The 25186-nt window shown below is 43.7% G+C and overlaps 1 protein-coding gene across 1 annotated transcript in view; it reads left to right on the top strand.

The window, feature by feature from the left end:
• The first annotated feature begins 8863 nt into the window (after positions 1–8863).
• Positions 8864–25186, top strand: part of LOC120017535 (regulator of microtubule dynamics protein 2-like) — a 68539-nt gene continuing 52216 nt past the window's right edge. Inside the window, exons 1-2 of the mRNA XM_038960358.1 lie at positions 8864–8990; positions 11871–12331. Coding sequence (XP_038816286.1) covers positions 11880–12331 — 452 coding nt within the window. The 5' untranslated portion in view covers positions 8864–8990; positions 11871–11879. The remainder of the gene's footprint in view (positions 8991–11870; positions 12332–25186) is intronic.

Here is a 25186-nt window from a genome sequence, read left to right as displayed (position 1 = left end):
AGACTGTAACACAACAAAATGTGGAATAAGTCAAGGGGTATGATCATTTTCTGAAGGCACTGAACATCTACCTGATATATGTTGGAAAAATAGAAAACAAATTCGTTTTTTTTTTTTACCCTTCCCCGGGGTACGCGCAATGCCGTCGGGGTATGCCAAATACACATGTGATTCACATTTATACATATTCTTCACATTTTCAAACAGTCCATTTATATATTTTTTTAACTTTAAGGTTAAGCTAGACATCAATGGAATGAGTGTGAGCATGCTTTCTCCCAAACACAGAGAGGGGGAAATAGAGATAATAAAATATCTGTGGTGATACAACACCTGCCTGGCACATCCTTATGGCTAAATGAATACCTTCGTTACATGGCAGGCAAGTGATGCTGAAGTGATTGGTCAACTGAGGTAACCCACCTAATGTAAGTCGGTGAAACCCCAATATGTGATTCTGAGGCGGGATTTTCAACCTGAAAGTTTGTGGTCTCTCACCAGGCGACTGATAGCAATGGCTGAATTATTCATCCTCTTACATGTGTATCATTTGACAATAGTTATGAGCCTATTTCTGTGCATGAGGCGAATCAGACTGCTTTCTCTCCCCGTCAGTGGCATGAGGCCTTGGCCGGCTGCCTGCCGTTGGCGGATAATAAATGTCTGTTGACGATGGCCCCTTATCTGCGGACTTTGACCCGATGGAGGCGAGGCCACGGCTAGATGCCTCTCTTCTTATCGGTCCATCTGCGTCTGTGGGGCAAGTCCAAGGCCAGGCTTTTTTTTTTTTTTTTTACACCATGCCTCTGAGTTTCAGGTGGGGGTTTTGTTCCCTCAGGCTGGAAGAATGCAGGCTGTGGGCCTGGATCCACTCTAGTGCAGTGGATCCCTACCTTTTTATAGTCCTGTACCCCTTCAAACATTCAACCTCCAGCTGCATACCCCCTCTAGCACCAGGGTCAGCGTACTCTCAAAAGCTGTTTTTTTGCCATCATTGTAAGCCTGCCACACACACACTATACAATACATTTATTAAACATAAGAATGAGTGTGAGTTTTTGTCACAACCCGGGCTTGTGGGAAGTGACAAAGAGCTCTTATAGGTCCAGGGCACAAATAATAATAATCAATAATTTTGCTCTAAATTATTTTTACCAGCAAGTGCCACTAGTGTACACTGTTGATCAAAGCCTCGAGTAGTGAACCTATTTACGACACAATTGTCTTTCTAAATCATGTCCAAACAATTGAATTGGCCACAGGTGGACTCCAATCAAGTCATAGTGTCACGTTCCTGACCTGTTTTCTGTTGTTTTGTATGTGTGTGATGGTCAGGGCGAGCGCCGTCTGAGCCATCTGTCTGCCCAGCGCCGTCTGAGCCATCTGTCTGCCCAGCGCCGTCTGAGCCATCTGTCTGCCCAGCGCCGTCTGAGCCATCTGTCTGCCCAGCGCCGTCTGAGCCATCTGTCTGCCCAGCGCCGTCTGAGCCACCTGTCTGCCCAGCGCCGTCTGAGCCACCTGTCTGCCCAGCGCCGTCTGAGCCATCTGTCTGCCCAGCGCCGTCTGAGCCATCTGTCTGCCCAGCGCCGTCTGAGCCATCTGTCTGCCCAGCGCCTTCTGAGCCATCCGTCTGCACAGCGCCTTCTGAGCCATCCGTCTGCCACGAGCCATTAGAGCCGCCCGTCTGTCCCGAACCATTAGAGCCGTCCGTCAGTCAGGAGCCGCTAGAGCCGTCCGTCAGTCAGGAGCCGCCAGAGCCGCCAGCCAGTCAGGAGCCGCCAGAGCCGCCAGCCAGTCAGGAGCCGCCAGAGCCGCCAGCCAGTCAGGAGCCGCCAGAGCCGCCAGCCAGTCAGGAGCTGCCAGAGACGCCAGCCAGTCAGGAGCTGCCAGAGACGCCAGCCAGTCATGAGCTGCCCTACAGTCATGAGCTGCCCTTCAGTCATGAGCTGCCCTCCAGTCATGAGCTGCCCTCCAGTCATGAGCTGCCCTCCAGTCATGAGCTGCCCTCCAGTCATGAGCTGCCCTCCAGTCATGAGCTGCCCTCCAGTCATGAGCTGCCCTATAGTCATGAGCTGCCCTCCAGTCATGAGCTGCCCTACAGTCATGAGCTGCCCTACAGTCATGAGCTGCCCTACAGCCCGGACCTGCCAGAGTCCCTCAGCCCGGACCTGCCAGAGTCCCTCAGCCCGGACCTGCCAGAGTCCCTCAGCCCGGACCTGCCAGAGTCCCTCAGCCCGGACCTGCCAGAGTCCCTCAGCCCGGACCTGCCAGAGTCCCTCAGCCAGGACCTGCCAGAGTCCCTCAGCCAGGACCTGCCGCCCCTTATCCCGGTGCTGCCCCTTATCCCGGTGCTGGCCCTTATCCCGGTGCTGCCCCTTCATTTAGGTGGTTTTAGTTGGAGGGTGGTCATTGGGAGGGGGATACAGAAGCGGGGAGTGACTATGGTGGTGTGGGGACAGCGTCCAGAGCCTGAGCCACCACCGTGGTCAGATGCCCACCCAGACCCTCCCCTGGACTTTGTGCTGGTGCGCCCGGCGTTCGCACCTTGAGGGGGGGGTTCTGTCACGTTCCTGACCTGTTTTCTGTTGTTTTGTATGTGTGTGATGGTCAGGGCGTGAGTTTTGGGTGGGCAGTCTATGTTTTCCGTTTCTATGTTGGTTTTGGGTTGCCTGGTATGGCTCTTGATTAGAGGCAGGTGTTTTGCGTTTTCCTCTAATTGAGAGTCATATTAAGGTAGGTTGTTCTCACTGTTTGTTTGTGGGTGATTGTCGCTGTGTCTGTGTTTGTTGCACCACACGGTACTGTCTCGTCTCGTTCTTTCGGTCGTTCCTGTTCATGTGTTCTTCGTTTCATGTAAGTTCGTAGTTTAGGTCTGTCTTCATCGTTTATTATTTTGTAGGTTATCAAGTTTAGTTTGTTATAGTGTTTTCGTGTTTTTTCCCGTCTTGTTTAATAAAGTCATTATGTATTCACAACCCGCTGCGCCTTGGTCTACTCCCTCACCGAAAGAGAGCCGTTACACATAGTGACATCGCAAGGATGATCAAAGGAAATTGGATGCACCTGAGTTAAAATTGGAGTGCCGTAGCAAATGGGTATGAATACTTACAGTACTGTACCAGTCAAACGTTGGGACACACCTATTCATTCCCGGGTTTTTCTTTATTTTTACATTGTAGAATAATAGTGAAGACATCAAAACTATGAAATAACACACATGGAATCATGTAGTAAGCAAAAAAGTGTTAAAGAAATCAAAATATATTTTATATTTGAGATTCTTCAGAGTAGTCACCCTTTGCCTTGATGACAGCTTTGCACACTCTTGACATTCTATCAACCAGCTTCATGAGGTTGTCACCTGGAATGCACTTCAATTAACAGGTGTGCCCTGTTAAAAGTTACTTTGTGTAATTTCTTTCCTTCTTAATGCGTTTGAGCCATTCAGTTGTGTTGTGACACGGTTGGGGTGGTATACAGAAGATAGCCCTATTTGGTGAAAGACCAAGTCCATATTATGGCAAAAACAGCTCAAATAAGCAAAGAGAAATGACAGTCCATCATTACTTTAACACATGAAGGTCAGTCAACACGGAACATTTCAAGAACATTGAAAGTTCCTTCAAGCGCAGTCTCAAAAATCATCAAGCGCTATGATGAAACTGACTGCCACAGGAAAGGAAGAGCAAGAGTTACCTCTGCTGCAGAGGGTAAGTTCATTAGAGTTACCAGCCTCAGAAATTGCAGCCCAAATAAATGCTTCACAGAGTTCAAGTAACAGACACATCTCAACATCAACTGTTCAGAGAAGACTGCATGAATCATGCCTTCATGGTCGAATTGCTGCACAGAAACCACTACTAAAGGACACCAATAAGAAGAAGAGACTTGCTTGGGCCAAGAAACGCGAGCAATGGACATTAGACTGGTGGAAATCTGTCCTTTGGTCTGATGAGTACAAATCTGAGATTTTTGGTTCCAACCGCCGTGTCTTTGTGAGACGCAGAGTGGGTGAACGGATGATCTCCACATGTATGGTTCCCACCGTGAAGCATGGCGGATGAGGTGTGATGGTGTGGGGGTGCTTTGCTGGTGACACTGTCTGTGATTTATTTAGAATTCAAGGCACACATAACCAGCATGGCTACCACAGCATTCTGCAGCAATATACCATCCAATCTGGTTTGCGCTTAGTGGGACTATCGTTTTTTTCAACAGGACAATGACCCAACACACCTCCAGGATGTGTAAGGGCTATTGAGATGGTTTGGGATGAGTTGGACCGCAGAGTGAAGGAAAAGCAGCCAACACCTGCTCAGCATATGTGGGAACTCCTTCAAGACTGTTGGAAAAGCATTCCAGGTGAAGTTGGTTGAGAGAATGCCAAGAGTATGCAAAGCTGTCATGAAGGCAAAGTGTGGTTACTTTGAAACATTTTGGAAAACACTTTTTTGGTTACTACATCATTCCATATGTGTTATTTCATAATTTTGATGTATTCACTAGTATTCTACAATGTAGAAAATAGTACAAATAAAGAAAAACCCTTGAATGAGTAGGTGTGTACAAACTTTTGACTGGTACTGTATGTAAATTAGGTATTTCAGTATTTCAATTAATTTGCAAACATTTCTAAATGTGTAGATGGGGGAATTGTTTTATTTTTAACCATTTTGAATTCAGCCTCTAACACAACAAAATGTAGAATAAGTCAAGGGGTATGAATACTTTCTGAAGGCACTGTACACAGTATACTACTTACACACTTTGTTTGTATTGCATATTTTAAATATTTACCTGAATTCCTCACCAAAACAGTTGCAATAAAGGGAGAACCATGCACAATAGTGATCATTTTGATTAACCTTCTATTACAGAAAACTTTTAGAAATGGTTTTTGCATACCAAATTATATATTTTAAAAAGTGTTAAAAATCCATGTTGTTACTACGTTGTTCATCTCTATTGTTCTCTGTAAAATGTTCAATGTTGATTGTATGATTCTGAAACGTGTTGATTGATTTACTTATGCATCTAATTAATTATGTTGTTTGATGTTTAAATGATCACATTACCTATTTTATCTTGACAAAATAACAGGTGTTTCGTTATCAATCATATAAATAAATGGAGGACTCTAGATGGATATAACTCATTTTTAGTATAGACATTGCCATTGAGGGTTTCCACCATTTAAAAGTACTCAACTGGGTGGGGATTTCTTTCTTTTTACTTTTTGGAATATGTGTGTATTGTTTGTATTGCTACATATTAAGGCACTTTTGGAACTACAAACAAAAGCATTTTCGCTGTACCTGCAATAACATATGCAAATATGTGTGCCTGACCAATAAACATATAATATTGTATAGTACAGTATAGTTCAGTAGCACAGTACGTTACAGTCCAGGACATTATACACACCTATGTTATGGCCAAATAGATTGGGCTCTTGAAGGGTTTGAGCCCCCCTGCTGGCTATGCATCTCAATATCTACACTTTTCCCTGAAGTGTGCACTTGTCCACTACCCACATGATAAGCTCGGTTGGTAGAGCAAGGCGCATGCAACTTTTAAATGGAGATAACCTCAATGGTGCTGCCGAGCTGTTACAGATGCCATAATGGCACAGATACAAAGATGAGACCACTATATATCTCTATGCTGTCAATTGTTTCGGTTGTGACCGTTTTGGTTTGGACAATTTTGACTCTTTTTACTTTAAAAGTAACCCCATAGTTAACACATGACTGGATCTCTTTAATTTGGACAGATGTACAGTGGCTTGTGAAAGTATTCACTCCCTTGGCATTTTTCCTATTTTGTTGCCTTGGAATTCAAATGGATTTTTTGCCTACCACTTTGAAGATGCTAAATATTTGTTTTATTGTGAAACAAACAAGAAATAAGACTAATAAACAGAAAACGTCAGCATGCATAACTATTCACTATACAAAGTCAATACTTTGTAGAGCCTCCTTTAATTACAGCTGCATTCTCTTGGGGTATGTCTCTATAAGCTTGGCACATCTAGCCACTGGGATTTCTGCCCATTTTTCAAGGCAAAACTGCTCCAGCTCCTTCAAGTTGGATAGGTTCCACTGTTGTACAGCAATCTTTAAGACATACCACAGATTCTCAATTGGATTGAGGTCTGGGCCTTGACTAGGCCATTCCAAGACATTTAAATGTTTCCCCTTAAACCACTCAAGTGTTCCTTTAGCAGTATGCTTAGGGTCATTGTCCTGCTGGAAGGTGAACCTCCGTCCCAGTCTCAAGTCTCCGGAAGACAAACAGGTTTTCCTCAAGGATTTCCCTGTATTTACCACCATCCATCATTCCTTCAATTCTGAACAGTTTCCCAGTCCCTGCTGATGAAAAACATCCCCACAGCATGGTGCTGCCACCATGTTGTTCTCGGGGTGATGAGAGGTGTTGGGTTTGCGCCAGACATAGCATTTTCCTTGATGGCCAAAAAGCTCAATTATAGTCTCATCTGACCAGAGTACCTTATTCCATATGTTTGGGGAGTCTCCACATGCCTTTTGGCGAACACCAAATGGGTTTGCTTATTTTTTTCTTTAAGCAATGGCTTTTTTCTGGCCACTCTTCCATAAAGCCCAGCTCTGTGGAGTGTATGGCTTAAAGTGGTCCTATGGACAGATACTCCAATCTCCGCTGTGGAGCTTTGCAGCTCCTTCAGGGTTATCTTTGGTCTCTTTGTTGCCTCTCTGATTAATGCCCTCTTTGCCTGGTCCGTGAGTTTTGGTGGACGGCCCTCTCTTGGCAGGTTTGTTGTAGTGCCATATTCTTTCTATTTTTTAATAATGGATTTAATGGTGCTCTGTGGGATGTTCAAAGTTTCTGATATTTTTTCATAACTCAACCCTGATCTGTACTTCTACACAACTTTGTCCCTGACCTGTTTGGAGAGTTCCTTGGTCTTCATGGTGCCGCTTGCTTAGTGGTGTTGTAGACTCTGGGGCATTTCAGACCAGGTGTATATATACTGAGATCATGTGACAGATCATGTGACACTTAGATTGCACACAGGGGGACATTATTTAACTATTTATGTGACTTCTGAATGTAATTGTTTGCACCAGATCTTATTTAGGGGCTTCATAGCAAAGGGGGTGAATACATATGAACGCACCACTTTTCCGTTTTTTAAACAAGTAATTTTTTTCCGTTTCACTTCATCAATTTAGACTATTTTGAGTATGTCCATTACATTAAATCCAAATCAAAATCTATTTAAATTACAGGTCGTAATGCAACAAAATAGGATAAATACTTTTGCAAGGCACTGTACATCCCAGAAAACATATATTTTAGTCCTGACAACGTACTTGACATATTTCTTGATATATTAAATGTTCGGTAGTGACAGTTCTTAAAAATATATGAAGATTTACCAAATTGTTCACTCATTTTCTCCAAAATGTTTGCAGACAGACTACTCACCATGTGGCCATGCTGGAAAGGGGTGCAATCCCATTACCTGGTGACATTTGTAAGGGTGTGGCTTAAGGCACATTCATTCTATAGTCTTTTAATGTGTGTGTTTCGGTAATGACATCAAAAGGTGGGACAGCATTTTTTTGGAGAAAGATGTTTGAAAGATAAACAAAACGACTAAATAGATCAGTATCTTTGAATGTAATAATAGAAAAACTCAAGATGATCTATTGAAATAATATTGCATTTGATTTTTTCTTCAAAAATCATTACTTGCTTTTTTAATTTTTATTAACATGAAGAACATGAAGAGTTAGGGTTTGGGACACCCACCTCTCAATAGAAATCGATGTATAAACAATGACTTTGTACTATATTAATTAAAATATATTTGTCATTGCCTTGGATTGAATTAGAACCTAGCATGTAAATACATATCCTAAGTTAAGAGACTTAACTGTTTAAAAAAAAATAGGCATATATCTGGGGAAAGGTATAACATAAAGTTTTTGTTGGGGTGGGATTGCAATTTGCACCACTTCTGTAGAATCACAAAACCTCCAAAATAATCTTGGGTTGGTTAAACAAAGCACATTATCTTTCAAGGTTATGGTTATGAAATCCATGTGATTCAAATTATAAAATTAAAAAAGTTACGTCATCAAATTGACCTGTCCACCGGACGTGGGGTTTTAGGCTGGGTTTCTGTACAGCACTTCGAGATATTAGCTGATGTACGAAGGGCTATATAAAATAAACTTGATTTGATTTGATTGAGACAGGAAATTGTGTATCTGTATGTATTATGTAAATATAATTTTAAAGGAGCTTGATTGAAATCTTCCAATGAGTACTTTGAGCCCTATAGGAGCATTACTGTGGTGCAGGTGAGATGTAAATATGGTGGGCAGATTATCCAGGAGATAAGCAAACTGAAGTGATGTTGTGACAGACAAAGAACAACCGTGTGGGATATTTTGCACAAAAAAAAAATATATATATATATGTATATATAACTTTTGTATTTAAAAGAAAAAATACTACACTTTTTACAATCTGATCCTACCACTCTGTTGTTTCTGATGTTTCACAGTACAGAATGTTCCTACTGTACAGAATATGTTTGAAAAATCAACATTTCAATTTTACTACTATAGCACCGCATAGGTAGCCTAGTGGTTAGAGCGTTGGATTTGTAACCGAAAGGTTGCAGGATCGAATCCCCGAGCTGACAAGTTACCAAAAATCTGTCGTTCTGAACAAGGCAGGGGCAGAACCCACCGTTAACCCTAGGCAATAATTGAAAATGAGAATTTATTCTTAACTGACTTGCCTAGTTAAATAAAGGTTAACATTAAACGACCTTTTATAACCCTGAGAATCAAAAGCTGACGAGGACAGCGCCGCTTCAACTGACTGCAGGTTCAAAGTTGATCAGATTAAGTGCATTTGTGATCCTCCCTCGTACACACTCAGCCTGGGCACAGTGTGAGAACAGCTCCCACAGAGAGACAAAATCCCTTTTCGAGGTGAGTTGCCATTGTTTTTTGCAATTCTTATCCAGTTAAAATGAATAAGGGGTGTTTTCGAAGTTGATCAATAACATAAAAAAAAGCATGGCCTAATGGGACTGATTTTTGTGATTATGGAATTTCAGCTGTAGGGGTCCTTGAACCTATATTCTGAGTTAACTTTATTCTGTAAAAATGCCATTTTCATTAAGATAATATTACACTGATTTGTCAATGGATTCAGAGACTGATCTCATTGCCTGTTCTCAGGGTGCAGTCTGGTATTCAACCTAGTTAACACAGAGGTGCATGGGTGTTGTTGTTTGTTGGAGTGTACTTTGGCCGTTCAGTTGAGCCGCTGGATTAGTCTTTTGCTCAAATCTATTACATGACAGTCTCTGCTTTCCAGCAGATCTTTAAACCTCGACATCTGAAATGTTTTGGAAACGCATCATTGTAGGATCAAAGACCACAATAGTATTGTTAGTTTAAATGCCACATGGACCTTTCCTACTGAGCAAAAACTGGTTGAATCAAGGTTTCCACGTCATTTCAACAAAAATAATTAAATGTGATGATGTTCTGTGGGAAACGGATTGGATTTTCAAAAGGTCATCAATGTAGGGGAATTTAGTATTTTTTTCAACAAACTTTTAACCAAATTCCAATGAGATGGGGAAATGTTTGGTTGATTTTAAGTTTAATTCACGTTAGTTGGTAACTCAATCAAAACTCGACGTTGAACTGGCATCTGTGCCCACTGTCCAGTGGGTTGAATGACATGATACAATAATTATTTGAGATATCTGGGGTTAATAATATCCAGAAAATGTATATAGCAGACAGCTAACTATAAACACATTTAAAATCAGCGATAGCTTACTACCAATGATTACCCAATAAATGTTTTTTTTACAGAATTGGCACAGTGGTCTAAGGCACTGCATCTCAGTGCTAGAGGCCCGAGACCCTGGTTCGATTCCTCGATCTCCGGCTGTATCACGATCGGCCGTGATGGGGAGTGAACAATAATACAAATGGTGTGGCTACTCGCTTCTATCTGAGTTGTAGAGGAACACATGTAGTACGGTTTTCAGGTTGTTACTTTGTTCCATTGCAAATGCCATAATCATCAAAGGACTTGACAGGTTTGATGCGTTAAAAAGTATCACCCTACCTTGATCGGTAAACTGACACACAGTCATTGCGGTTGAGGTCGGAACATTTCGATGATGTATCAACCTCTCCTGATAAGACGGAATATTTGGTTGTTGCACATAAATAATACTCAAACTACAGGTGTACAGAGACTGCTCGCTTCTCCGCAGTAAGGTCAATGACAGCTACAATTTCTACCTTTTTTGGAGTTTAATTAATATTATTTTATTGAACCTTAAAGTGTTTTACATTTAACTGTTGTCAAGTCCACAACTATGCGATAGCATAAGGGTGCCACACTCAAATACACTGCTTTATGTTGCGCTAAAGCTACTTTAGCTAGCGATCTATTTTCTCTGTTTGGTTATAGTAAACAACACATCGTGAACACCATTGCCAGGCATTAGTTCGCAACCTAGGTGGCTCTGTCCATGCCATTACATGCCCTTTCTTTGACATTATTCTGTCTCGATAACTGACTAGTTTGAGTGTTAGCTGAACCAGTAGGCTTGAGGAGACGAGATCCAGCATCCTTAAATTCAGCTCTGCAAACGTTATGACGTGAAAACACGATCGGTACTCACCAAAATATAGACTTTCGCAGAGCATCTATTGTCATTACTGCCGTTACTTCCAAAAAAGGTCTAAATTAAAAATATTGTTTTTGACCAAGTGCGCATGCGCCAAATCTAAGGCTCCTCCAGCAGCAGTAGAGTACAGTATCCTGAAAGGTCAATTATTACATTTTTACTTTGAATTTTTTTGGGGAAGTACATGCCGTACGGAACGGCAGTAATGACGATAGTTGCTCTGCAAAACTCAATATTCTGGTGAGTACCGAACGTATTTTGACATAACGTTTGCAGAGCTGGTTGATGGGACTTTGAATTGAAGGATCCCTGGGCGTCAGATGAGATATCGTCTCCTCAAGCCCAGGTACTGGTTCAAGTGTTAGCTAGCTAGCTAATCCTGTTAGCGTTAGTCCTTCGTGCAAACGTAACTAGTTAGTCTAACACTGAGGTGAATGGGAGGACCCAACAGGAGAGTGACTAATCCCTCCCCATGACGTTGCCAGCTTTAGCTTGACAGCTTGCTACTAGTCACTAGGTCACTTTTTCAAACTGTCACTGGCTGGTGGGTTTTAGAAGTTAAGTGGCTTTTTACTTTGCTACATTTCTATACCCCAAATTAGTTTGCTTGACTTTTCAGCTGAGGCTCTCCACATTTGACAGCTAACCCAATCAATCATCTTACTATGCTGTCCTAAACAATGCCCTGATTTTGTCTGTTGATTAAGTGTCCTTAATTGGCTTGAGGTCCTCTTAGCTGTAGGCTTTATCTGCAGGTCTTTGCCCAGTGTTTGTGGAAACAGTTAAGAGCTTAGCCAAATGGCCTACATTGTATTATTTAATAGGCACAGAGAATTTAGCTGCTCGTGTGACGGGAACTATTAAATCAGTTGGCATGTAGACTGGTAGGAAATGGACATTGGACGTGTTAATGATTAGAATGGAGGTGCGGATTGGGTTAAGATCAAAGCGGTCAAACTCTACAAGTAACAAGAGCTAAGGGCTGACCAACTCAGCTCCTTGCTCAGTCAACTCTGAACTTTTTGCAACACTACTTTCTCTGCTGCGGGATACTCAAGTAAACAATTCCTAAAATCAGAAGTTGTCACTGCACAACAGAGCAAATTCATAATTAATATGCGTAATTTTCATTCCTCCTCTTTGTCTCCAGGTTGGCACGATGGCCCAGTCATCAGACAACAAGGTTCTGGTCCTGGGTGTGTTGGCTGGAGCGGCTGGCCTCAGCCTGGGCGCCGTGGCATTGTACAACAGCCGGAGGGCCATGCCACAGAGTGGACACAGTGAGCAGTACCTCAGCAGTAATGACCAGCGGGCGGCTGGAGCCAGTATGGTGGTGGGGGGAATGCTGGGTCAGGCTGAGGTTCTAGATCGTCTCGGAGCCCTGATCCAGTGTGTGTCAGAACTGAAAGATGAGGTTCGGGCGCTAAAGAGTGCCATCCCAAAGCTGCAGGAACACGTGAGGGATGAGCTGAGAGGACGCAGCGGCGTGGCCGAGGGGGGCGTGGCTCGCATCAGGGCAGGCCCACCAAACCGCACTATACCCACACGCAGGAGGAGAGTAGCCAGAGCTGAAGGCCAAAGCTCAGAGGAGGGGGCTGAGAGTGAAGGAGGGTGAGTCCTATCTTTCTCTCTGGCATCGTCACATGTTGGTTGTTTCAGATACAGGGGGGAAATCCACACGTCAGAATGATTTCATAGAAAAAACAAGGAAATGTTCATAGTATTTGAAATGCCTTTATTTCTATGTTCAATGCAACGGCTCCAAAACTCTGACTTGTTTTGGCATGAGGTCTCATTTAAAATGTCCTACAATGATTCACTCATGATGATATGATTGTAGTTTGCTACATAATCGTCTCTGTCCAAGCATCCACCACACCCTTTGGCCTTTTATACTCAAATTCTGGTTTTCTCTTTGCCAGCTGCACCACCTTAACTATCCCACCTGTACTTGATCAATATCTTAATAAGCCAAAGTCACATGCTCACCCTGCATCACCAGACTTTTTGATTTGCTCAGTCATTATATGTGGTAAAATAAGAAGTACTGTATGTGAATGTGCCTGGGGTGTCAGAGAGTGGAATCTAGCGCCACACGCCCAGTCATCCTCCATCTACAGCCAAATACATTGATCACACGCCAGGCTTGAATAACATAAACAACAGATGTCAGCTTTTAAATGCACTGCCTCTTAAAATTCCTCTTTATGAAAACAATATATTAACAGGTAAGTAGTGACTATTAAAACAAGGCACTTGTGTTAACAGTCAGGCCTAACTTGCACAGCTTTTCTTGTACATGAATGCATTCAGAATGTCTTCCTGTCTCAAAGCTTTGTGGGAAATTTCCGGCCTATTGCTTGATATTCATATTATTCACATAAACTACTGTAGCTTTAAAAAAAATAATAATAATAATTTTAGGGGCTGGATCAGCTTTAATATTGCAGATAGATTGTAGCTTTCATCAATGTAATTGTCTGCATCATTTATAATCCCCCATATATTTTTGGGGTATATACAGTTGAAGTCGGAAGTTTACATACACTTAGGTTGAAGTCATTAAAACTTTTCAACCACTCTACAAATGTCTTGTTAACAAACTATAGTTTTGGAAAGTCGATTAGGACATCTACTTTGTGCATGACACAAGTAATTTTTCCAACAATTGTTTACAGACAGATTATTTCACTTATAATTCACTGTATCACAATTCCAGTGGGTCAGAAGTTTGCATACACTAAGTTGACTGTGCCTTTAAACAACTTGGAAAATTCCAGAAAATTATGTCATGGCTTTAGAAGCTTCTGATAGGCTAATTGACATCATTTGATTCAATTGGAGGTGTACCTGTGGATCTATTTCAAGGCCTACTTTCAAACTCAGTGCCTCTTTGCTTGACATCATGGGAAAATGAAAAGAAATCAGCCAAGACCTCAGAAAATAATTGTAGACCTCCACAAGTCTGGTTCATCCTTGGGAGCAATTTCTAAATGCCTGAAGGTACCACGTTCATCTGTACAAACAATAGTACGCAAGTATAAACACCATGGGGCCACGCAGCCGTCATACCGCGCAGGAAGGAGATGCGTTCTGTCTCCTAGAGATGAACGTGCTTTGGTGCGAAAAGTGCAAATCAATCCCAGAACAACAGCAAAGGACCTTGTGAAGATGCTGGAGGAAACAGGTACAAAGTATCTATATCCACAGTAAAACAAGTCCTATATCGACATAACCTGAAAGGCCGCTCAGCAAGGAAGAAGCCACTGCTCCAAAACCGCCATAAAAAAGCCAGACTACGGTTTGCAACTGCACATGGGGACAAAGATGGTACTTTTTGGAGAAATGTCCTCTGGTCTGATGAAACAAAAATAGAACTGTTTGGCCATAATAACCATCGTTATGTTTGGAGGAGAAAGGGGGAGGCGTGCAAGCCAAAGAACACCATCCCAACCGTGAAGCACAGGGGTGGCAGCAGCATGTTGTGGGGGTGCTTTGATGCAGGAGGGACTGGTGCACTTCACAAAATAGATGGCATCATGAGGTAGGAAAATGATGTGGATATATTGAAGCAACTTCTCAAGACATCAGTCAGGAAGTTAAAGCTTGGTCACAAATGGGTCTTCCAAATGGACAATGACCCCAAGCATACTTCCAAAGTTGTGGCAAAATGGCTTAAGGACAACAAAGTCAAGGTATTGGAGTGGCCATCACAAAGCCCTGACCTCAATCCCATAGAACATTTGTGGGCAGAACAGAAAAGGCGTGTGTGAGCAAGGAGGCCTACAAACCTGACTCAGTTACACCAGCTCTATCAGGAGGAATGGACCAAAATTCACCCAACTTATTGTGGGATGCTTGTGGAAAGCTACCCGAAACGTTTCACCCAAGTTAAACAATTTAAAGGCAATGCTACCAAATATGAATTGAGTGTTTGTTAACTTCTGACCCACTGGGAATGTGATGAAATAAACAAAACCTGAAATAAATCTCTCTACTATTATTCTGACATTTCACATTCTTGAAATAAAGTGGTGATCCTAACTGACCTAAGACAGGGAATTTTTACTAGGATTAAATGTCAGGAATTGTGAAATTGAGTTTAAATGTATTTGGCTAAGGTGTATGTAAACTTCCCACTTCAACTGTGTGTGTATGTATATATATATATATTTTCCCCTTTATTTCCCGCAAACCCTACCTCCCCTATTTTGGGGAGTACACTATTTTGGTGAGTACACTAATAAACAATAACACTTGTGTTTCTACTTCCAGCTTATACATACTTTCAGGACCCTGTCTTTCAAAGATAATTTGTGAAAATCCAAATAACTTCACAGACCTTCATTGTAAAGGGTTTAAAGACTGTTTCCCATGCTTGTTCAATGAACCATAAACAATTATTGAACATGCACCTGTGGAATGGTCATTAAGACACTAACACAGGGGTGTCAAACTCATTCCACGGAGGGCCTAGTGTCTGCAGGTTTTTGGTTTTTCCTTTCAATAAAGCCCTAGACAACCAGGTGTGGGGAGTTCCTAACTAATTAGTGATGTTAATTCATCAATCAAGTACAAGGGAGGAGCGAAAACCCGCAGACACTCGGCCCCCCGTGGAATGAGTTTGACACCTGTGCACTAACAGCTTACAGACGGTAGGTAGGCAGTTAAGGTCATAATTATGAAAACTTAAGAGGCCTTTCTACTGACTCTGAAAAACACCAAAACAAAGATGCCCAGGGTCCCTGCTCATCTGCGTGAACGTGCCTTAGGCATGCTGCAAGGAGGCATGAGGACTGCAGATGTGGCCAGGGCAATAAATTGCAATGTCCGTACTGTGAGACGCCTAAGACACCGCTACAGCGAGACAGGACGGACAGCTGATCGTCCTCGCAGTGGCAGACCACGTGTAACAACACCTGCACAGGATTGGTACATCCGAACATTACACCTGCGGGTCAGGTACAGGATGGCACCAACAACTGCCCGAGTTACAACAGGAACACACAATCCCTCCATCAGTCATCAGACTGTCCGCAATAGGCTGAGTTGAGGCTGGACTGAGTGCTTGTTCACCTGTTGTAAGGCAGGTCCTCACCAGACATCACCGGCAAAAACGTCGCTATGGGCACAAACCCACCCGCCGCTGGACCAGACAGGACTGGCAAAAAGTGTTCTTCACTGACGTGTCGCGGTCTTGTCTCACCACGGGTGATGGTCGGATTCGCGTCAATCGTCGAAGGAATGAGCGTTACACCGAGGCCTGTACTCTAGAGGGGATCGATTTGGAGGTGGAGGGTCCGTCATAGTCTAGGGCAGTGTGTCACTGCATCATCAGACTGAACTTGTTGTCATTGCAGGCAATCTCAAGGCTGTGCGTTACAGGGAAGACATCCTCCTCCCTCACGTGATACCCTTCCTGCAGGCTCATCCTGACATGACCCTCCAGCATGACAATGCCACCAGCCATACTGCTCGTTCTGTGCGTGATTTCCTGCAAGACAGGAATGTCCGTGTTCTGCCATGGCCAGCGTAGAGCTCGGATCTCATTCCCATTGAGCACGTCTGGGACCTGTTGGATCGGAGGGTGAGGGCTAGGGCCATTACCCCGAAAAATGTCCAGGAACTTGCAGGTGCCTTGGTGGAAGAGTGGGGTAACATCTCACAGCAAGAACTGGCAAATCTGGTGCAGTCCATGAGGAGGAGATGCACTGCAGTACTTAATGCAGCTGGTGGCCACACCAGATTCTGACTGTTGCTTTGGATTTTGACCCCCCCTTTGTTCAGGGACACATTATTCAATTTCTGTTAGTTACATGTCTGTGGAGCTTGTTCAGTTTGTCTCAGTTGTTGAATCTTGTTATGTTCATACAAATATTTTCACATGTTATTTTTGCTGAAACTAAACGCAGTTGACTGAGAGGATCTTGTTTCCTTTTTTGCTGAGTTTATATACATTTTACGGATACTATCTATTTCACAATAGTTATATTTTGTTTGTTTTTAGTCTACTGTAGCTTATTTAAAAAAAAATTGCAATCTGTTTTTTAATCTCTTGCGGTTAGAAAAACCTAGAATGAGGAATTACGTTTTATGCACATTTCTGTTTTATTGAGTAGAGTAAATCTGAATGTTGCATTTTTTATTCATTTATTTTACCAGGGTTAATTAACTGAGAACACTTTCTTATTTACAGCAATGACCTGGGGAATAATTACAGGTGACTGAATGAGCCAATTGGAAGCTGTGGATGATTAGGTGGCCATGATGGTTTGAGGGACAGATTGGGAATTTAGCCAGGACACCAGGGTTAACACCTTACTCTTACTATAAGTGCCATGGGATCTTTAGTGACCACAGAGAGTTAGAACACCCGTTTAACGTCCCATCTGAAAGATGGCACCCAACACAGGGCAATGACCCAATTCTCTGCCCTGGGGCATTGGTATATATTTTGAGAGACCAGAGGAAAGAGTGCCTCCTACTGGCCCTCCAATACCACTTCCAGCACAGTCTCCGTTGGGTATGAGGATTACTCTGACGTTGCGACAAGAATTACATAAAGGGCGTCCAAGTTATGGCTTTCCCTTTTTCATGTCCAATAAACATGATTTTTGTAACTAGAAACCCCCAACAGATGGTTTCTAATACCATAATTGCAGTCTTCCACGATGTCCCATTTACACCAAACAGAACAGAAAAGATGAGTGAGGCTATTCTGTTACGCGTATTCACAGAATGGTCTTGATCTCCGGAGGAGAAAAAAAAACATATTAAAGCGTGTCTGATGTTTTCTAGTGGTGAATATAGAAAAGGGTAGAACGGTAGTGATGTTCAGAGACTTCCCCTGAAACGAGAATGCTGTGGATTAATCAATTGTTGTCGCGTTGCAGGACTTAGCTCTTGACTATGAGAGCATCACCTGGATGGACTTTTCCTGTACTTTCACTAAGCATGCGTAAATTAGTGTGCCAAGAAAAAGAGGCACCCTACCTGGCCTGGCTCGGCATCTAAACCCGGCAAAGTGGGCGGGGCAGAGGAGTGTAATGGGCTGCAGATCAGAGCTGGATCATGGCACCTCCCCCAGTTAGGTTAGCTCCAGATTTGTATCCTGGCAGAAATCTAGCAGTCGCCTGGGTGCGTATTCTAGTTGTACCGACATAACAAGCAGGCCAACAGCCAGCCAGAACACTCCGGGTAGTTAATTACTGTTTGTGTTTTGCTGTCTTCAGTGTGTCTGTCTCTTTGGCTTTGCCTCTCGGTTTACAGACTTTAAAGTCCTTAGTTTGCATTCTTACTCAGGCCATAACTTACTGTATGTTGTAGTAGTTAGACTGATGGAATCAGGCCATACTTGAGTGATACAATAATCAGGTGGTCTATTGTAAAGCGTACTACTCTCCTATCTTTGTAGTGAAAAAGCTCATAGACTGGAAGTTTAGGCCTAATATATAAGTTTCATACGGTATAAATGACTGTATCACACGAGGACTAGGTTATATCAGGTCATCGGTTCTCTCCCACCTCTGTTATCAATGGAGTTTCGTTTATCCTCCTCCCTGTTGGAGAAAGAGATGCAGACCGAAGTATGGTGCCTCAGCCTGCCCTCCAGCAACTTGCTTTGAGTGGCAGCTGTCGGCCCCATCAAATGTTCTAAATTACATCCCGGGTTATTATGGTTTGAAAGAAATCAAATCACGCACACACCTACCGTAATTAAAGCGCCTTTCCCTCTCCCCTGTGATTTGTTAGAGCGGGAAGGGGGTGAAGGTGCAATGGACAAATTCTAGCCCTTAGGGAATGCGTGGCACTCACCCAGAGGTGCCAGCTACACCCATAGACCTCACACCACCTGCATTTAAAGAGCTTTGGCTGTCTGTTGCATCATGGCTTGGAACTGTAGGAAATAACAGCACTTGACTATATCCTTCACTGCTGAGATATCTGTATTAGAAAAACCATGCTACGGTGTGGCAGGCTTCATGCTTTTTAGTGTTCTCGCTGATTTTTAAATGTTTACATTTTGGCAATGATTGATGGAGTTTAGAATGCAATGATTTATGTAATTTAGAGGCATGTCCTACAGCTGAGCCCCCCCCCCCCCCAAAGTTTCTATATATAAAATAAATAAAACCATTTGTTTTTGGTCAAAAAGTACTCTAAAATCAGGGGAGGGTTTGGGCTGCAGGGATGTCCTCGTCCCATCGCGCACTAGCGACTCCTGTGGCGGGCCGGGCGCAGTGCACTCTGACACGGTAGCCAGGCGCACGGTGTCTCTTCCGTGTTAAGTGGGCATTGTGTCAAGAATTAGTGCGGCTTGGTTGTGTTTCAGAGGACGCACGACTCTCGACCTTTACCTCTCCCGAGTCTGTACGGGAGTTGCAGCGATTGGACAAGATTGTAACTACCAATTGAATACCATGAAATTGGGTAAATAAAATAAAAAAAGAATATTCGCACCATGACCAGCGGTGATATATTTGCAGGTTGTGTTGGGTCTTGCTGAAACACGAAGCGGCTATAATGGGGTACAGACAATACGCCGTACCGCACAGACGTGTGACAATATATATGTCATTTAGCAGATGCTTTTTTCCAAATCTCCTAACAGTCATGCATCTATACATTTTACGTATGGGGGGTCCTGGGATTCGACCCACTACCCTGACATTACAAGCACCATGCTCTACCAACTGAGCTTACAAAGGACCACAAAGAAGGCGGCTCAATTATTGGAGCAGGTCAAAGTTGATAAGGATTGTGTTTGCTCAGTTCAGCAACACACACTCGCAAGGTGGAAAGCTCAAACAGTTTGCACCGTTCACTTTTCATTTGTCAAAACCGCTTCCTCGAACTTCCCACCTCAACCGAGCAAGCCCATCAATCTCCCAGTCTGTATGCCGAGCTGTCAAAGGTCTCATTGTAAAGTGTCATGTCGGAACTTGTCATTCCTCAAACAGTTCCCACTGCCGTTTATCCACGTCATGCTGTTTTCCCGTAGCTAGAGGACATTATAACGTTTCGTGTTTAAAATGATAGCATTTGGCATTGGATAGTTGCTGATTTTTAAGGAGAAAACTTTTGTTTATTTAGTAACGGGCATGTCTGATCACACACACTGAGAGGTTTTTCAAGTGAAAAATGACCTTGTCTGTCTTTTGTAATTAAAAGCTTAGAATGTAAAAAATGATTTAGTGATGAGTGTCCAGGCCAGTCACATTATATCTCTCTCCGTCTTTCGCATTCTGAACTTCATGGAAGGAGACTGATGTACCCGAGATACAGTATTTTCCCCTAGAAAGTAGGCCTACATGTTATTAAATTAAAATCTTGCATCCAAATTACTGTTGACTTTCTGATACTCCCCCTCCCCCATTGTCACAGTTTCCTTTCAGTTCTCTTTTAGCGTAACACTAACTGCTTGGCTCCAGGCTTCCCTATTATGCTCCATTAGTATCACATTTTATTTGTCACATGCTTTGTGTACAACCGGTGTGGACTAACCGTGAAATGCTTACGCGCCCTTCCCAACAATGCAGAGAGAAAGAAAATAAAAGATGGAAAAGTAAAACCCGTAATAATAGATACACAATGAGTAACGATAACTTTACTTTTTCCACTTTTTTTTTTTTTACGTTAGTCTTATTCTAAAATGTATTAAATCGTCTTTTTCCCCAATCTACCCCATAAATACAAAGCAAAAATGTTTTAAAAATGTTTTAAAAATAAAATGACGTTTACATGAGACCCTTTACTCAGTACTCTGTTGAAGCACCTTTGGCAGCGATTACAGCCTCGAATCTTCTTAGGAATGACGCTACAAGCTTGGCACACCTGTATTTGGGGAGTTGATCACATTGTTCTCCGCAGATCCTCTCAAGATCTGTCAGGTTAGATGGGGAGTGTCGCTGCACAGCTATTTTCAGATCTCTCCAGAGATGTTTGATCAGGTTCAAGTCCAGGCTCTGGCTGGGCCACTCGAGGCTTGTCCTGTTGGAAGGTGAACCTTCGTCCCAGTCTGAGAACCTGCTCCAGAGTGCTCAGGACATCTGTATTTTGCTCCATTCATCTTTGCCTCTCCTGACTAGTCTCCGAGTCTCTGCCGCTGAAAAACAACCCTACAGCATGACGCTGCTACCGCCATGCTTCACCGAAGGGATGGTATTGGCCAGATGATGAGCAGTGCATGGTTTTCTCCAGACTTGATGTTTGGCATTCATGGCAAAGATTTCAATCTTGGTTTCATCAGACCAGAGAATCTTGTTTGTCATGGTCAGAGTCCTTTTGGTGACTTTTGACAAACTCCAAGTGGGCTGTCATGTGTCTTTACCTGAGGCGTGGATTTTTTTCTGGTCACTTTACCATAAAGACCTGATTGGTGTATTGCTGCAAAGATAGTTCTCCCATCTCCACAGAAGAACTCTAGAGCTCTGTCAGAGTGACCATCAGGTTTTTGGTCACTTCCCTGACCAAGTCCCTTTTCCCCCGATTACTCAGTTTGGCCGGGGGTCCAGCTCTAGGAAGAGTATTGGTGGTTCTGAACTTCTTCCATTCAACAATGATGGAGGCCACTGTGTTCTTGGGGACCTTCAATGCTGCAGAAATGTTTTGGTACCCTTCCCCAGATCTGTGCCTTGACACAATCATGTCTCGGAGCTCTATGGACAATTCCTTCGACAGGTGTGGGGCTTTACAAATCATATCCAGTCAATCATATTTACCACAGGTTGTAGAAACATCTCAAGGATGATCAATGAAAACAGGGTGCACCTGAGCTCAATTTCGAGTCTCCTAGCAAAGCCTGAATACTTATGTAAGTAAAAATGTCTAAACCAGTATTTGGTTTGTCATTATGGGGTTTCGGGTGTAGATTGATGAGGAAAAACATGTATTTAATCCATTCGAATAAGGCTGTAACATAAGATGTGGAAAAAGTGAATGGGTCTGAATACTTTCCGAATGCACTGTATCTAACAAAGTGACAGATAGTAAAGAGTAGCAGCAGCATATGCGATGTGTCATATAAGTTAAATGGGTCAATGCAGATAGTCCTGGTAGCTATTTGGTTAACTATTTAACAAACTATTTAGCAGTCTTATGGCTTGGGGGTAGATTCGGTGGCTGGAATCTAGGAAAATGTTTGACTCCGCCTGGTTGCCAAGTGGTTGCCATACCAAGCGTTTAGGCAGCCAGTCAAGATACTCTCAATGGTGCAGCTGTAGAATATTTTGAGGATCTGAGGGCCCATGTCAAGTCTTTTCAGCCTCCTGAGGAGGAAGAAGCATTGTCGTGCCGTCTTCACGACTGTGTTGGTGTGCTTGGACCATGATAGATCCTTGGTGATGTGGACACCAAAGAACTTGAAACTCTTGACCGGCTCCACTTCAGCCCCATCAATGTCAATGGGGGCGTGCTTGACCCTCTGTTTCCTGTAGTCTACGATCATCCCCTTTATCTTGCTGATGTTGAGGGAGGGGTGTTTGTCCTGGCACCACACTGGCAGGTCTCTGACCACCTCACTATAGGCTGTCTCATCATTGTTGGTGATCAGGCCTACCCCCATCATGTCTTCGGCAAACTTAATGATGGAGACGTGTGCGGCCACTCTATCGTGGTTGAATAGGGAGTCCTGTCAGGAGGTCAAGGATCCGGTTACAGAGGGAGTTGTTCAATCACAGAGTCCTTAGCTTAGTGATGAGCTTGGAGGGCACTATGGTGTTGAACGTTGAGTTGTAGTCAATAAACAGCATTCTGGGAAAGGGTGGTGTGGAGTGCAATAGAGATTGCGTCAACTGTGGATCTGTTGGGGCGGTATGCGAATTGGAGTGAGTCCAGGGTGTCTGGGATGATGGTGTTGATGTGAGCCGTGACCAGCCTTTCAAAGCACTTCATGGCTACAGATGTGAGTGCTACAATGGTAATTATTCTTGGGCACAGGGACTCTGGTGGTCTGCTTGAAGCATGTAGGTATTACAGACTTGGTCAAGGAGAGGATGAAATGTCAGTGAAGACACTTGCCAGCTGGTCAGCGCATGCTCAAAGTATGTGTCCTGGTAATCTGTCTGGCCCTGCAGCCTTGTGAATGTTGATTTGTTTAATGGTCTTACACACATCAAATACGCAGAGCGTGATCAGTCGTCGGGAGCAGCTGGTGCTCTCACGCATGGTTCAGTGTTGCTTGCCTCGAAGCAAGGATAGAATGCATTATGCTTGTCTGGTAGGCTCGTGTCTATTTCCTTTTGTAATCTGTGATCGCGCCGACAGAGAGAAACACCTCTCTGGGAAGAGGAAGCACGTGGCTGTTAGCTTTATGATTAACGACTTATGTTGTAATCATAACATCATACAGGAACTCAAGTCCTTCTGCTCTCCCGACCCAAGAATTCCATACAATCAAATATTGGCCATTTTACCTACCAAGAGAATTCTCGTCAGTTATAGTCACAGCTGTGTACATTCCCCCTTAAGCGAACACCAAGACGGCCCTCAAGGAACTTCACTGGACTCTATGTAAACTGGATACTATATATCTGGAATCTGCATTTATTGTAGCTGGGGATTTTAGCAAAGCAAATTTGTGAACAAGGCTACTTAAGTTCTGTCAGCATATTGATTGCACGACACGCAGGGCTAATCATCTCGACCACTGCTACTCTAACTTCCGCGATGCATACAAAGCCCTCCCCCGCCCTCCCTTCGGCAAATCTGACCATGACGCCATCTTGCTCGTACCGTCTTATAGGCAAAAACTCAAACAGGATGTACCAGTGACGAGAACCATTCAACGCTGGTCTGACCAATCGGAAGCCACACTTCAATACTTTTTTGATCATGCGGACTGTAATATGTTCCGGTCAGCCTCCGAGAACAATATTGACCTATACGTTGACTCGGTGAGTGTGTTTATAAAGAAGTGCATTGGAGATGTTGTACCCACTGTGACTATTAAAACCTACCCTAACCAGAAACCGTGGATGGATGGCTGCATTCCTGAACCTGAAAGTGCGATCCACCGCATTTAACCATGGAAAGAGGTCTGGGAATATGGCTGAATATAAACAGTGTAGTTATTCCCTCCACAAGGCAATCAAACAAGCGACATGCCGGTACAGGGACAAAGTGGAGTCGCAATTCAACGGCTCAGACATGAGACGTATGTGGCAGGGTCTACAGGAAATCAGACTGCAAAAACAAAAACATCACAGACACCGACGTCATGCTTCCAGACAAACTTAACACCTTTGCCTGCTTTGAGGATATTAAAGTGCACCCGTCGCGGCTCGCTAACAAAGACTGCGCCCTTTCATTCTCTGTGGCTGACGTGAGTAAAACATTTTAAACGTGTTAACCCTCGCAGGCTGCTTGTCCAGACGGCATCTTTAGCCGCGTCCTCAGAGTATGCGCAGACCAGCTGGCTAGTGTGTTTACGTACATATTCAATCGCTCCCTATCCCAGTCTGTTGTCCTCACATGCTTCAAGATGGTTACCATTGTTCCTGTACCCAAGAAGGCAAAGATAACTGAACTAAATTACTATCGCCCTGTAGCACTCACTTCTGTCATCATGAAGTGCTTTAAGAGGCTAGTAAAGGATCATATCACCGCCACCTTACCTGCCACCCTAGACCCACCTCAATTTGCATGCCGCCCCAACAGGTCCACAGATGACGCAATCACCATCACACTGCCCTATGTTCATTGACTACAGCTCAGCATTCAACACCATAGTACCCTCCAAGCTCATCATCAAGCTGGAGGCCCTGGGTCTCAACCCCTCCCTGTGCAACTTGGTCCTGGACTTTGACGGGCCGCCGTCACCAGGTGGTGAAGGTAGGAAACAACATCTCCACTTCGCTGACCCTCAACATTGTGTGCTCAGCACTCTCCTGTACTTCCTGTTCACCCACGACTGCGTGGCCATGCACGCCTCCAACTCAATCATCAAGTTTGCAGACGACACAACAGTAGTGGGCTTGATCACCAACGATGAGACGGCCTACAGGGAGGAGGTGAGTGCACCTCACTCAATGTCAACAAAACAAAGGAGATTATCGTGGACTTCAGGAAACAGCAGAGGGTGCACCCCCCTATCCACATCGAAGGGACTGCAGTAGAGAAGGTGGAAAGTTTTAAGTTCCTCGGCGTACATGTCACAGACAAACTGAAATGGTCCACCCACACACAGACAGTGTGGTGAAGAAGCAACAGCGCCCCTTCAACCTCAGGAGGCTGAAGAAATGTTGCTTGTCACCCTAAACCCTGATGGTCTTTTACAGATGCACAATCGAGAGCATCCTGTCGGGCTGTATCACAGCCTGGTACTGCAACTGCACCGCCTTCAACCGCAAGGCTCTCCAGAGGGTAGTGAGGTCTGCACAACGCATCACCAGGGGCAAACTACCTGCCCTCCAGGACACCTACAGCATCCAATGTCACAGGAAGGCCAAAAAGATCATTAAGGACATC

Source organism: Salvelinus namaycush, chromosome 22 (genome assembly GCF_016432855.1).
Source record: "Salvelinus namaycush isolate Seneca chromosome 22, SaNama_1.0, whole genome shotgun sequence".
In the NCBI taxonomy this organism is placed as follows: Eukaryota; Metazoa; Chordata; class Actinopteri; order Salmoniformes; family Salmonidae; genus Salvelinus; species Salvelinus namaycush.
This window is presented reverse-complemented; position numbering and strand designations above follow the sequence as displayed.